At 37.9% G+C, this 15,936-nt stretch overlaps 1 protein-coding gene across 1 annotated transcript in view; it reads right to left on the bottom strand.

Annotated features, from left to right (window-relative positions):
• The window catches only part of LOC133052742 (fibronectin type III domain containing protein 3C1-like), a 60,130-nt gene that overhangs the window by 3,716 nt on the left and 40,478 nt on the right, over positions 1–15,936 (bottom strand). The window contains 3 exon segments of the mRNA XM_061137606.1: positions 12,681–12,847; positions 13,293–13,505; positions 14,500–14,774. Of these exon segments, the coding sequence (XP_060993589.1) occupies positions 12,681–12,847; positions 13,293–13,505; positions 14,500–14,774 (655 nt within the window).

The raw sequence follows: 15,936 nt of genomic DNA, 5'->3' as shown, positions 1-15,936 counted from the left end.
AGATCCAGCCAGTCCATCCTAAAGGAGATCAGTCCTGGGTGTTCATTGGAAGGACTGATGCTGAAGCTGAAACTCCAATACTTTGGCCACCTCATGTGAAGAGTTGACTCATTGGAAAAGACCCTGATGCTGGGAGGACTGGGGGCAGGAGGAGAAGGGGACAACAGAGGATGAGATGGCTGGATGGCATCACCGACTCGATGGACATGAGTTTGAGTAGGGTCCGGGAGTTGATGATGGACAGGGAGGCCTGGCGTGCTGCGATTCATGGGTCGCAAAGAGTCGGACATGACTGAGCGACTGAACTGAACTGAATCTTTCTATGTTTGAGGAAAATGGGGCTTAAATACATAGGAAAAGAGCAAGGTATTGTGATCTAAATCATGTTTAATTGCAAAATGTTCCAGTTAGTTTTACACTGAAAACCATTTCAGAACAGTGCTTGGACTCATGTGTGGATGGATTAAAGCAACTGAACTTCACAACTGGAAAGAAAAAGATCCTTAAAGCTTGAGCTTTCATGACTACTTGGCCTCGTTATGTATTACCAACAACACTTTATTTTACTCCTATAAAAAAAAAAGAAAGTGAAGTCGCTCAGTTGTGTCCAACTCTTTGCGACCCCATGGACTGTAGCCCACCAGGCTTCTCCATCCATGGAATTTTCCAGGCATGAGTACTGGAGTGGGTTGCCATTTCCTTTACTTTACTCCTATAAGGAGAACTAAATTCAGAGTTTGAGAAATTATCAAATATGTTGTTGTTAAGTTGTTGTGTTTGTTTAGTCATTAAGTTGTGTCTGACTCTTTTGCAAACCTGAGGATCATAGAACACCAGACTTCTCTGTCCATGGGATTCTCCAGGCAAGAATACTAGAGTGGGTTGCCATTTCTTTCTCCAGGGGATCCTCCTGTCCAGGGATCAAACCCAGGTCTCCTACAGTGGCAGGCAGATTCTTTGCCACTGATCCACCAGGGAAGCCCTATCAAATATGTACTAATTACCAAATATGAAGCTAAAAAATTTGTACTAAATATGTACAAATACGTACCTAAATCTAAATTTATGTAGGCTTTTCTCAGCTTTAATCAGTATAATCACGCCTATTAGTTGATGAAATTTGTGTACTAATCCATTTGAGAAAATATAGATAAAATGGAAAGGAAACTATGATGGGAATCAGGAGCCTACAGTACTAATCTTGCCTGTGCCACTGGTTCATCGTGTTTTTTAGCTAAGTTACCATTTTGGGGACTCAGCTTCTTCCTCTCAAAATGGCACTGGTTATAGTGTGATTGGCTGGATTAGTTTATCTCAAAATATTTAAAAAATATGATTCTGAAGAAGTAAAACTGTCACTGTTGGCAGATGACATGATATTATACATAAAAAATGCTGCTAGAAAACTACTAGAGGTCATCAATGTACTCAGTAAAGTCATAGGATATAAAATTAATACACAGGGGCGGTCCTAAGATGGTGAAGGAATACAACAGGGAGACCACTTTCTCCCCCACAAATTCATCTAAAGAACATCTGAACACAGCAAATTCCACAAAACAACTTCTTAACACTGGCAGAAGACATCAGGCACCCAGAAAGGCAGCCCATTGTCTTCGAAAGGAGGTAGGACAAAATATAAAAGATAAAAAGAGAGACAGGAGAGTTAGGGTTGGAGATTCATCCCAGGAAGGGAGTCTTAAAAGAGGAGAAGTTTCCAAACATCAGGAAACCCTCTCATCGACGGGTCTGTGGGGAGTTTTGGACTCTTGGAGGGCAAAATAACCAGGAGGAAAAAATAAATAAATAAAACCCACAGATTACATACCTAATGGCAACTCCCAGCAGAGAAGTACCCCAGATGCTCGCATCTGCCACCAGCAAGTGGGGGCTGAGCGGGGAGGAGCAGGCTGCACTGCTTAGGGTAAGGACCAGGCCTGGATGGCCTGAGGGCAATCTGAGGGAGCTAACATGAGATAGCAACCTAAACTGTGGGATAGCCAGAGAGAGAGGGGAGAGAGAGAGAGAGAGAGAGAGAGAGAGAGAGAGAGAGAGAACTATCTCGCAAAAAGCCCTAATTTAAGGCACTGCCAGCCAGCTCACAGAACAAAGGACTGAGCGAATACCAAAGGAGAGGTAGCAGGCCTCAGACCGCCCAATCCCCCGCCGGAGGCAGGGGGCAGGCGGGTGCCAGCCAGAGCCTGAAAGGGGTAAAGTTGGCCCCAGAGACAGCATCCCCTACCGAACTGTGAACAGGCTTGCAGTTTCTAACCAAGGCTTCCTGGGATTCTGGATGGTTGACATCCGCCGGGAGGGTCACAGCCAGAGATCAGCTTCCAGGAGGAGAAAAACGGCACACCGGAGACGGGCGCGCCTGCTGCAACCCAGGAATCTGACCGACTGAGACCCGGGAGGTGATAAGACGCACTCACTGCCTGCAGAAAGTGTGCTCGCCAAGCGCCTGGTTTCCTGAGCTGCTCTACCAGGGAAGGGCACAAAACGCAGGCCCAACGGAGTCTGTGCCTTTGTGGAGTACCCGAGAACCTGAACCTGAGCAGCTTAGACCTGGGAAGTGCATGCAACCCAGGGCCCGCTCCCTGCAGAGCAACCTGGAACCTGAGTGAAACACTGCGAGCACTCCCCACACAGGCCAGTGATATTTATTTGCAGTGTTCCTCCCTCCCCACGGCACGACTGAACAAGTGAGCCTAAACAAGAGACCATCTTTGCCCCCTTATATCAGGGCAGAAATTAGACACTGAAGAGACTTGCAAACAGAGGAAGCCAAAATAGACAGAGGGAACCGCTTTGGAAGTGACAGGTGCAACAGGTTAAAATTCCTGTAGTTAACACCGACTACATTGGAAGGGACCTATAGATCTTGAGAAGTATAAGCTGGAACAAGGAACTTACTGAAACTGAACTTACCTCACACTGCCCGCAACAGCTCCAGAGAAATTCCTAGATATATTTTTACTATTACCATTTTTTAAATTAAAAAATATGTATTTTTTAAAGTCCTCTATTACTCCTTTAATTTTCATTTTTATAATCTACTATTACCTTGCAAAAGAAGCCTATCTTTAAAGCAAACTTCACATATATTTCTTACACTTTTTGTAATTTTTTTAATGTTGTATTTTTGAGAGTTTAACCTCTACTCTAGATTTTTAATCTTTGCTTTATGGTATTTGTTATCAATTTTGTACATTTAAGAATCCAAACTTCAGTACCCATTTTTACTTAGGAGTGTGATTACTGGCTTGATTACTCTCTCCCCCTTTTGACTCTCCTTATTCTCCCCCAGGCCACCTCTATCTCCTCCCTCCCCCTTCTCTTCTCTACCCAACTCTGTGAATCTCTGTGTGTGTTATGAGCTGTGGAGAACACTTAGGGGACAGAGTATTGCCTAGATCTATCTCCTTTTGACCCCCCCTCTTCTCCTCCTGCTCACCTCTATCTCCTTCCTCCCTCTTCTCTATGTAATTCCGTGAACCTCTCTGAGGGTTCCAGACTGTGCAGAGCACATAGGGAATTATTTACTGAGATAGGGAGGAGATAGCTAGATTGCTCTGTACCCTTTTGATTCCCCCTCTTCTCCTCCTGGTCACCTCTATCTCCCTCCTCTCGCTTCTCTTCTCCATGTAACTCTGTGAACCTCTCTGACTGTTCCTCACTGTGGAGAATCTTTTCACCATCAACCTAGAAGTTATACAATCAGTGCTGTATGGATGGAGAAGTCTTGAGGCTACTGGAAGAATAAGACTGAAAACCAGAGGCAGGAGGCTTAAGCCCAAAACCTGAGAACACCAGAGAACTCCTGACTCCAGGGAACATTAACTAATAAAATATCATCCAAAAGCCTCGATACCTACACTGAAACCAACGACCACCCAAGAGCCAACAAGATCCAGAGCAAGACATACCACACAAATTCTCCAGCAACCCAGGAACATAGGCCTGAACGCCAACATACAGGCTGCCCAAAGTCACACCAAACCCATTGATATCTCAAAACTCACTACTGGACATTTCATTGCACTCTAGAGAGAAGAAATCCAGCTCCACCCACCAGAACACCGACACAAGCTTCCCTAACCCGGAAACGTTGACAAGCCACTTGTCAAACCCCACCCACAGAGAGGGACCTCCACAATAAAGAGGAACCACAAACTGCCAGAATACAGAAAGGCTACCCCAAACACAGCAATATAAACAAGATGAAAAGGCAGAGAAATACTCAGCAGGTAAAGGAACATGATAAATGCCCACCAAACCAAACAAAAGAGGAGGAGATAGGGAGTCTACCTGAAAAAAATTTAGAATAATGATAGTAAAAGTGATCCAAAATCTTGAAAACAAAATGGAGCTACAGAGAAATAGCCTGGAGACAAGGACTGAGAAGATGCAAGAAATGTTTAACAAGGACCTAGAAGAAATAAAATAGAGTCAATCAATAATGAATAATGCAATAAATGAGATCAAAAACACTCTGGAGGGAACCAACAGTAGAATAATGGAAGCAGAAGATAGGATAAGTGAGGTAGAAGACAGATGGTAGAAATAAATGAAGCAGAGAGGAAAAAAGAATTAAAATAAATGACGACAACCTCAGGGACCTCTGGGACAATGTGAAACGCCCCAACATTTGAATCATAGGAGTCCCAGAAGAAGACAAAAAGAAAGGCCATGAGAAGACACTTGAGGAGATAATAGTTGAAAACTTCCCTAAAATGGGAAAGGAAACAGCCACCCAATCCAAGAAACCCAGAGAGTCCCAAACAGGATAAACCCAAGGTGAAACACCCCAAGACACATATTAATAAAATTAACAAAGATCAAACACAAAGAATAAATATTAAAAGCAGCAGGGGAGAAACAATGACTAACACACAAGGGGATTCCCATAAGGATAACAGCTGATCTTTCAATAGAAACTCTTCAGGCCAGAAGGGAATGGCAGGATATACTTAAAGTGATGAAAGAGAATAACCTACAACCCAGATTACTGTACCCAGCAAGGATCTCATTCAAACATGAAGGAGAAATCAAAAGCTTTACAGATAAGCAAAAGCTCAGAGATTTCAGCATCACCAAACCAGCTCTTCAGCAAATACTAAAGGATCTTCTCTAGACAGGAAACACAGAAAAGGTGTATAAACTCAAACCCCAAACAACAAAGTAAATGGCAACGGGACCATACTTATCAATAATTAACTTAAATGTAAATGGGTTGAATGCCCCAACCAAAAGACAAAGACTGGCTGAATGGATACAAAAACAAGACCCCTATATATGCTGTCTATAAGAGGCCCACCTCAAAACAAGGGACACATACAGACTGAAAGTGAAGGCCTGGAAAAAGATATTTCATGCAAATGGAGACCAAAAAAAGTCAGGAGTAGCTCATATCAGATAAAATAGAATTTAAAATAAAGGCTGTGAAAAGAGACAAAGAAGGACACTACATAATGATCAAAGATCAATCCAAGAAGAAGATATAACAATTATATACGCACCCAACATAGGAGCACCACAATATGTAAGGCAAATGCTAACAAGTATGAAAGTGGAAATTAACAATAACACAATAATAGTGGGAGACTTTAATACCCCACTCACACCTATGGATAGATCAACTAACCAGAAAATTAACAAGGAAACACAAACTTTAAATGACACAATGGACCAGCTACATCTAATTGATATTCACAGGACATTTCACCCCAAAACAATGAATTTCACCTTTTCTCAAGTGCACACGGAACTTTCTCCAGAATAGATCACATCCTGGGCCATAAATCTAGCTTTGGTATATTCAAAAAAATTGAAATAATTCCAATCATCTTTTTTGACCACAATGCAGGAAGATTAGAGGTCAATTACAAGAAAAAAACATTTAAAAATTCCAACATATGGAGGCTAAACAACATGCTTCTGAATAACCAACAAATCATAGAAGAAATCAAAAAAGAAATCAAAATATGCATAGAAACGAATGGAAATGAAAACACAACAACCCAAAACCTATGGGACACTGTCAAAGCAGTGCTAAGGGGAAGGTTCATAGCAATACAGGCTTACCTCAAGAAACAAAGAAAAAGTCAATAAATAACCTAAACCTACACCTAAAGCAACTGGAAAAGGAAGAAATGAAGAACCCCAGGGTTAGTAGAAGGAAAGAAATCTTAAAAATTAGGGCAGAAATAAATGCAAAAGAAACTAAAGAGACCATAGCAAAAATCAACAAAGCTAAAAGCTGGTTTTTTGAAAAAAATAAACAAAATTGAGAAACCTTTAGCAAGACTCATTAAGAAACAAAGGGAGAAAAACCAAATTAATAAAATTAGAAATGAAAATGGAGAGATCACAACAGACAACATTGAAATACTAATGATCATAAGAGACTACTACCAGCAGCTCTATGCCAATAAAATGGACAACTTGGAAGAAATGGACAAATTCTTAGAAAAGTATAACTTTCCAAAACTGAACCAGGAAGAAATAGAAGATCTTAACAGAACCATCACAAGCAAGGAAATCGAAACTCTAATCAGAAATCTTCTAGCAAACAAGCCCAGGACCAGACGGCTTCACAGCTGAATTCTACCAAAAATTTAGAGAAGAGTTGACACCTATCTTACTCAAACTCTTCCAGAAAATTGCAGAAGGTAAACTTCCAAACTCATTCTATGAGGCCACCATCACCCTGATTCCATAACCAGACAAAGATGCCACAAAAAAAGAAAATTACAGGCCAATATCACTGATGAACATAGATGCAAAAATCCTTAACAAAATTGTAGCAAACAGAATCCAGCAACATATTTAAAAAATCATACATCATGACCAAGTGGGCTTTATCCCAGGAATGCAAGGATTCTTTAATATCTGCAAATCAATCAATGTAATACACCACATTAACAAATTGAAAGATAAAAACCATATGATTATCTCAATAGATGCAGAGAAAACCTTTGACAAAATTCAACATCCATTTATGATTAAAACTCTCCAGAAAGCAGGAATAGAAGGAACATACCTCAACATAATAAAAGCTGTATATGACAAACCCACAGCAAGCATTACCCTCAATGGTGAAAAATTGAAAGCATTTCCCCTAAAATCAGGAACAAGACAAGGGTGCCCACTCTCACCACTACTATTCAACATAGTTTTGGAAGTTTTGCCCACAGCAATCAGAGCAGAAAAAGAAATAAAAGGAATCCAGATAGGAAAAGAAGAAGTGAAACTCTGTCTGTTTGCAGATGACATGATCCTCTACATAGAAAACCCTAAAGACTACCGGAAAATTACTAGAGCTAATCAATGAATATAGTAAAGTTGCAGGATATAAAATTAACTCACAGAAATCCCTTGCATTCCTATACACTAACAATGAGAAAACAAAAAGAGAAATTAAAGAAACAATACCATTCACCATTGCAACAAAAAGAATAAAATACTTAGGAGTATATCTACCTAAAGAAACAAAAGACCTATAGATAGAAAACTATGAAACACTGATGAAAGAAATCAAAGAGGACACAAACAGATGGAGAAATATACTGTCCTCATGGATTGGAAGAATCAATATTGTCAAAATGACTATACTACCCAAAGCATTCTATAGATTAAATGCAATCCCTATCAAGCTACCAACGGTATTCTTCACAAAATTAGAACAAATAGTTTCACAATTTGTATGGAAATACAAAAAACCTCGAATAGCCAAAGCAATCTTGAGAAAGAAGAATGGAACTGGAGGAATCAACCTGCCTGACTTCAGGCTCTACTACAAAGCCACAGTCATCAAGACAGTATGGTACTGGCACAAAGACAGAAATATAGATCAATGGAACAAAATAGAAAGCCCAGAGATAAATCTACACACCTATGGACACCTTATCTTTGACAAAGGAGGCAAAAATATACAACGGAGAAAAGACAACCTCTTTAACAAGTGGTGCTGGGAAAACTGGTCAACCACTTGTAAAAGAATGAAACTAGATCACTTTCTAACACCATACAGAAGAAAAACTCAAAATGGATTAATGATCTAAACCTAAGACCAGAAACTATAAAACTCCTAGAGGAAAACATAGGCAAAACACTCTCTGACATAAATCACAGCAGGCTTCTCCATGACCCACCTCCCAGAGTAACAGAAATAAAAAGAAAAATAAACACATGGGACCTAATTAAACTTAAAGGCTTTTGCACAATGAAGGAAGGTATAAGCAAAGGGAAAAGACAGCCTTCAGAATGGGAGAAAATAATAGCAAACGAAGCAACAGACAAAGAATTAATCTCAAAAATATACAAGCAACTCCTCCAGCTCAATTCCGGAAAAATAAATGACCCAATCAAAAAATGGGCCAAAGAACTAAACAGACATTTCTCCAAAGAAGACATACAGATGGCTAACAAACACATGAAAAGATGCTCAACATCACTCATTATCAGAGAAATGCAAATCAAAATCACAATGAGGTACCATCTCACGCTGGTCAGAATGGCTACTATCCAAAAATCTACAAACAATAAATGCTGGAGAGGGTGTGGAGAAAAGGGAACCTTCTTACACTGTTGGTGGGAATGCAAACTAGTACATCCACTATGGAGAACAGTGTGGAGATTTCTTAAAAAACTGGAAATAAAACTGCCATATAACCCAGCAATCCCACATCTGGGCATACACACTGAGGAAACCAGAATAGAAAGAGACACGTGCACCCCAATGTTCATTGCAGCACTGTTTATAATAGCCAGGACATGGAAGCAACCTAGATGTCCATAAGCACACAAATGGATAAGAGCTGTGGTACATATACACAATGGAATATTCAGTTCAGTTCAGTCGCTCAGTCATGTCCGACTCTGCGACCCCATGAATCACAGCACGCCAGGCCTCCCTGTCCATCACCAGCTCGCGGAATATTACTCAGCCTTTAAAACAAATACATTTGAATCAGTTCTAATGAGGTGGATGAAACTGGAGCCTATTATACAGAGTGAAATAAGCCAGAAAGAAAAACACCAATACAGTATACTAATGCATATATATGGAATTTAGAAAGATGGTAATGATAACCTTATATGTGAGACAGCAAAAAAGACAGAGATGTATAGAACCATCTTCTGGACTCTGTGGGAGAAGGCGAGGGTGGGATGATCTTAGAGAATCGCATTGAAACATGTATATTATCATATGTGAAACAGTTCACCAGTCCAGGTTCGAGGCTTGAGACAGGGTGCTCAGGGCTGGTGCACTGGGATGACCCAGAGGGATGAGATGGGGAGGGGGGTTTCAGGATGGGGAACACATGTACACCATGGCTGATTCATGTCAATGTATGGCAAAAACCACTACAATACTGTAAAGTATTTAGCCTCCAATTAAAATAAATAAATAAATAAATAATTTAAAAAACTAACTCAAAACAGCTCATGGATTTAAATGTATAACCTATACCTATGAAACCTTGAGGAAACAACAAAACAAAACAACCTGGGAAAAATTCTTCAGGATTTAGGGTTTGGTAAAGAATTTCGACTTGACACCAAAGACAAAATAAAGAAAAACAACTTCATCAAAATCAAAGTCTTAAAAGACCCTGTGAAGAGAACGAAAAACTACAAAGTGAGAGAAAATATTAGTAAGCCACATATCCAAAAAAGGACTAATATCTAGAATGTAAGTGCTCTCAAAACTCAATAGTAAACAAAAAATCCAATTGGAAAATGGGAGAAATTATGAAGACATATCACCTAAGAAGTTACCCAGACGGTAAGTAAGCACATGAAAAGATGTTCAACATTGTTAGCCATGAGGGAAAGTCAAATTAAAATCACAATTGAATACCAATACACACTTATCAGGATGACTAAATAAAAAATAATGACAACACCAAATGCTGATGAGAAAGTGGAGAGACTGGCTTGCTCATATATCGCTGGTGGGAATGTATAATAAATTGGCACAGCCTCCTTGAAAACAATTTGACAGTTTCTTAAATAATTAAATATGCAACTTCCAGCAATTGCATTCCTAGGCATTTATCCCAGAGAAATGAAAACTTGTGCTCAGACAAAAACCTATAAGTGAATATTTATAGAAGCTTTATTCATAATAGCTAATAACTGGAAACAACCAGGTATCTTTCTTTGGGTGAGTGTTTAAAAAATTTGTGGCTATTCTATATCATGGAATACTGCTCAGCTGCAGAAAGAAACAAATTACTGCTATATACACACCCAGATGAATGAGTTTCCAAAGAATTATGCTGAGTAAAAAAATTCCCAAAGACTGAAAAAAACCCCCAAAATTAATACACAGAAATCTCTTGTATTTCTATACACTAACAATGAAAGATCAGGAAGAGAAATTAAGGAAGCAATCCCATTCACTCTTGCAACAAAAATAAAATACCTACTTAAGGAGACATAAAACCTGTACTCTGAAAACTATAAAATAAAAAAATCAAATTTTGATTTGAAAAAAATCAAAGATGACACAAACAGATGGAGAAATATACAACATTCTTGGATTTGAAGAATCAATATTATGAAAATGACTATACTACCCAAAGTAATTTACAGATTCAATGCAGCCTTGATCAAATTAAAATAGCATTTTCCACAGAATTAGAAGAAAAAAATTTACAACTTGTATGGAAATGCAAAAGACCCTGAATAGCCAAAGCAAGCTTGAGAAAGAAAAATAGAGCTGGAAGAATCAGGCTCCCTGACTTCAGATTATGCTACAAAGTGACAGTAATCAAAATAGTATGGTACAGGCACAAAAACAAATAGAGATCAATGGAACAGGATAGAAAGTCCAGAGATAAACCCATACTCCTATGGTCACCTAATCTATGACAAAGGAGGTAAGAATATATAATGGAGAAAAGACAGTCTCTTCAATAAGTGGTGTTGGGAAAACTGAACAGTTGCATGTAAAAGAATGAAATTAGAAATCCTCTAATACTATACACACAAAAAAAAACTCAAAATGGATTAAAGATCTAAATATAAGACTAGATATTATAAAACTCTTAGAGGAAAATACAGGCAGAATCTCTTGGATGCAAATGGCAGCAATATATTTTTCAATCTATCTCCTATAATAATGAAAATAAAAACAAAAATAAGCAAATGGGACCTCATTAAACTCAAAAGATTTTGCACAGCAAAGGAAACCTGTCAATATGAAAAGACTACCCACAGAATGGGAGAAAATATTTGCAAACAAAGCATCCAACAAGGACTTAATCTCCAAAATATACAAGCAGCTCATGCAGCTCAATTTCCAAAAAAACCAAACAACCCAATTAAGAAATGGGCAGAATATCTAAATACACATTTCTCTAAAGAAAACATACAGATGATCAAAAAGCACATGAAAAGATGCTCAATATCACTATTTATTAGAGAAATGCAAATCAAAATTACAATGAGGTATCATCTCACACCAGTCAGAATGGCCATCACCAAAAAGTGTACAAACAAATGTTGGAGAGAGTGTGGAGAAAAGGGAACCCTCCTACACTGTTGGTGGGGATGTAAATTGGTACATCCACTATGGAGAACAGTATGGAGATTCCTTTAAAAACTAAAAATACAGCTACCATATGTTCCAGCAATCCCACTCCTGGGCATATATCTGGAGAAAACCATAATTTGAAAAGATACATGCACCCCAATGTTCATATCAGTGCTATTTACAGCAGTCAGGGCATGGAAGCAACGTAAAAGCCCATCAACAGAGAAATGGATAAAGATGTAGTACACAATGGAGTATTGTTTGTTGTTTAGTCACGAAGAGTTCTGTCACTAAGAGTTCTTTTGTGACCCCATGGAGTGTGGCCTGCCAGGCTTCTCTGTCCATGGAATTTCCCAGGCAAGAATACTGGAGTGGATTGCCATTTCCTTCTCTTCCTTCTCCAGGGGATCTTCCTGACCCAGGGATTGAACCTGCATCTCCTGCACTGGCAGGTGGGTTCTTTGACACTAAGCCATCATTGAAGCTCATTCAGTCATAAAAAGAATAAAATAATGCCATTTGCAGGAACATGGATGGACCTAGAGACTGTCATGCTAAGTGAAGTTAAGTCAGAAAGAGAAAGACAAATATTCTATGATATCACTTATATGTGCAATTTAATCTATAAAAGACACAAATGAATTTATTTCAAAAACAGAAACAGACTTACAGATATGGAAAGCAGGCTTATGGCTACCAAAGGGAAAACATGGGGCAAAGGGATAAATCAATAACTTGAGATGAATACACACACACTACTAAATACAAGATAGATACCCAACGAGGATCTGTGGAATAGCACAGGGAAATCTATTCAGTTTTCTGGGATAACCTATATGAGAAAAGAATCTTAAAAAAGAGTGGATATGTGTATATGTTTAGCTGAATCACTTTGCTTTACACCTGAAACTAACACAACATTTTAAAAATCAACTATACTCCAATAAAATTAAAATATAAAAAATCATGATTCTGGGACATCATTAAATTTTATCTTGCCCTTTTAATTCTTAATTAAGTAATTTTAGTGTTCTATTTTTGAATATTTAAAATAAACCTTACTGTGGAATTTTATATATGAGCTACTGGAACTCAAATTAACATAGTCTTCATTATCATGGCTTATAATACTTACCTTTAAGTGTGGCTGGTGGGGTTTTGGTTGTAGTGAAAGTATAGATATCAGACAGTGGCCCCTCACCAGCTTCATTACATGCTTGGATTTTAAATTTATATTGCGTGTGTTCACTCAATCTTTGTACCTTGTGACTCTGACAAGGTCCGTGATAAATAATAGAAAATCTGGAAGTGGGAATCGAGATGGAAGGAAGCAATATTATTAATCAACTGTCCTACAGGTACAAATAACTCTATATGACTGACTTAAAACTGTTTTTAAAACTATAATAAGCCCTAAATAAATAAACTTGAAGCCATAAAGGTAAAACACAAAAGAAAAAAAATCAAATTGTAAATATCACAATGTGAAGGTGCAGACTTTCATATTTCTTTGGTAACTCTATATTCCATAGTATTAATATCTGTTGTTTAAGGGAAGAAATGTTTTGAAAGAGGAAAAAATGGAGAGCTGAATTATCAGTAAGAATTTAAGAAAGTATTGCTAGCATGTTAATGGGCCGCTTTAACATCTATTAGTTCATTGAAACCACTTTGGATTATGAATTAAAATAGGAAATTTTAAAATATTTTTATTATAATACATGCTAAATAGTAAAAAATAGTTTACCTTTCGGATCGATCTCCCATTAATAAATTATAGCTTGTAAGGTTAGAAAGTAATCTTTTGCTTGAAGAGTTACCCCATTTCAGTTTGAGGCTTTGGTGCCCATATACCACACAGTCAAGTCGTGGAGGCTCAGGTGGCAGTGGCTTGGTTTTGGTTCTTATTGGCTGGCTAAAAGGGCTTAGTCCATAATGATTGATAGCTTGAATTCTGATTCTAGTGGTGAGGAAAAAAAGAAACTGTATTAATTTAGATTAGAAAAGAAAATACATTTCTACATTTAAGTTAACCCCTTAGTAACTCCATGTAGGATATTAACTATCATATTATACTAATTATTAGAGACAAATTTCTGAGACAAAAATCTTGAATTTGCATAGTCACTATTGACAATTCGTAATGAGAAGGAGAAACTGACACTTAGTAATGCCCAATTTTTCTAAAACAATAGAAATCTGTTTCAAAGAAAATGCTATGTAGGTTGTTCAGTTCAGTTCAGTTCAGTCGCTCAGTCGTGTCCAACTATTTGCGACCCCATGAATCGCAGCACGACAGGCCTCCCTGTCCATCATCAACTCCCTAAGTTTACTCAAACTAATGCCAATCGAGTCGGTGATGCCATCCAGCCATCTCATCCTCTGTCGTCCCCTTCTCCTTCTGCCCCCAATTCCTCCCAGCATCAGGGTCTTTTCCAATGAGTCAACTCTTCACATGAGGTGGCCAAAGTATTGGAGTTTCAGCTTCAGCATCAGTCCTTCCAATGAACACCCAGGACTGATCTCCTTTAGGATGGACTGGTTGGATCTCCTTGCAGTCCAAGGGACTCTCAAGAGTCTTCTCCAACACCAGTTCAAAAGCATGAATTTTTCAGCGCTCAGCTTTCTTCACAGTCCAACTCTCACATCCATATATGACCACTGAAAAAACCATAGCCTTGACCAGATGGAACTTTGTTGGCAAAGTAATGTCTCTACTTTTTAATATGCTATCTAGGTTGATCATAACTTTCCTTCCAAGGAGCAAGCATCTTTTAATTTCATGGCTGCAGTCACCATCTGCAGTGATTTTGGAGCCCAAAAAAATAAAGTCTGACACTGTTTCTACTGTCTCCCCATCTATTTCCCATAGATTGTATAAACCTACAAATGTAGAACTGCTCAAAAGTCTCAAAAAGCTTTCCATCTACCTAAGTAAGATATAAGTGACTTACTTGTATGTTGTATCAGGCTGTAGATTTTTCAGAAGACATTCTGTTACTCTATTAACAGTCAAAATTTTTCTGTCTCCATATTCAATGTTATAGCCAGTGATTGCAGAACCATGGCAATCTGGTTCCTCCCATTGAATAGCAATGCAAGATGATGCCAATTTGGCAGGAACTTTGTTTTCAAATTCTTGTAACACTGTTACTACTGCTGGTACAGTTGCTGGTGTGGTTACTATGCCAGTTTCTCCAAACATTCCAACTCCAACTATATTTACGGCCTGAAAAAGTATATTCTGTTAGAGATTCATTATTACTTGGTTTTTGTACATAAACCATTTTGTTGCATAGAAACAAATTTTCTTGTGTGTATGTGGTTTGGATTTTGCTTGTGGCTTTATTTTCACATGTTAGATCTTCTCATACCCAAGAAACCAGGCATTGCCTAAGTGACATCACATTTGCAAGAATGCATGCCATCTTGCCCTTCTTTACAATTTTCATGGATCTCTCTTAAGAAGAAGCAGAGAGAACGTTGGGAATGGGAATCACAGGTGATTAGTTTTTTCCTTTCTTTGTATATACAAATTCACAAAATAAACTTTCTTAAACTCTAATTCTAACAATACGGAATAAAAATTTTAGATATAATTGACACATAACATTGTGTAAGTTTAAGGTGTATAACATTGATTTGATACATTTATATATTGCAATATGAAACAATATGGTTCTAAGATGCTGACATATACACGGAAGTCTGTAGGTTGCATATTTAAGAAGGTGAAGAGTCTAAAACTGGGAAGGTAAATGAAGAGTGCTAATATGGACAGCTCAGGAAAAATATACCCAAACCAAACTCATTTATCCCATCAAACTTTCTTCCTTTTCTTCAACTTGTAGTTTCTATCTCTGGTGGTGGTAGCCCAAAATTCACATCTATTCATCAAGTTTCACCAACTTTGTAAAATTTTTTATTTTGAGATCATTGTAGATTCTAGTGTATCGTTCACCCACTTTCCCCAAAGGTAATATTTTGCATAACTATAGTACAATATTATAATCAGGAAATTAACATTAATACATTCCATCGATGTTACTCAGATTTCACCAATTTTACATGTGCTCATTTGTGTGTATATTTATTTCTATTACATTTTATCACATGTGTAGCTTCATGTAATCACCAATCCAGTTAGGATAGAAGCTCCATCACAATTTACCCTTTTATAGCCTCAGTGATTTTTTCTCCCTCCCCCTTTTTTCTAATCCCTGACAACCAGTAATTTGTTCTTCATAACTATAATTATGTTTTTTTCAAAAATATTATTTATAAAAATGTAAATAGAATAAAGCAGTATGTGAATTTTTCAGATAAGTATTTTTAGTCAGCATAATTCTGTGATCCATCAAAGCTGTTGTGTGCATCAATAGTTTGATTCC

The sequence above is a fragment of the Dama dama genome, chromosome X (assembly GCF_033118175.1).
Source record: "Dama dama isolate Ldn47 chromosome X, ASM3311817v1, whole genome shotgun sequence".
Lineage (NCBI taxonomy): Eukaryota > Metazoa > Chordata > Mammalia > Artiodactyla > Cervidae > Dama > Dama dama.
This window is presented reverse-complemented; position numbering and strand designations above follow the sequence as displayed.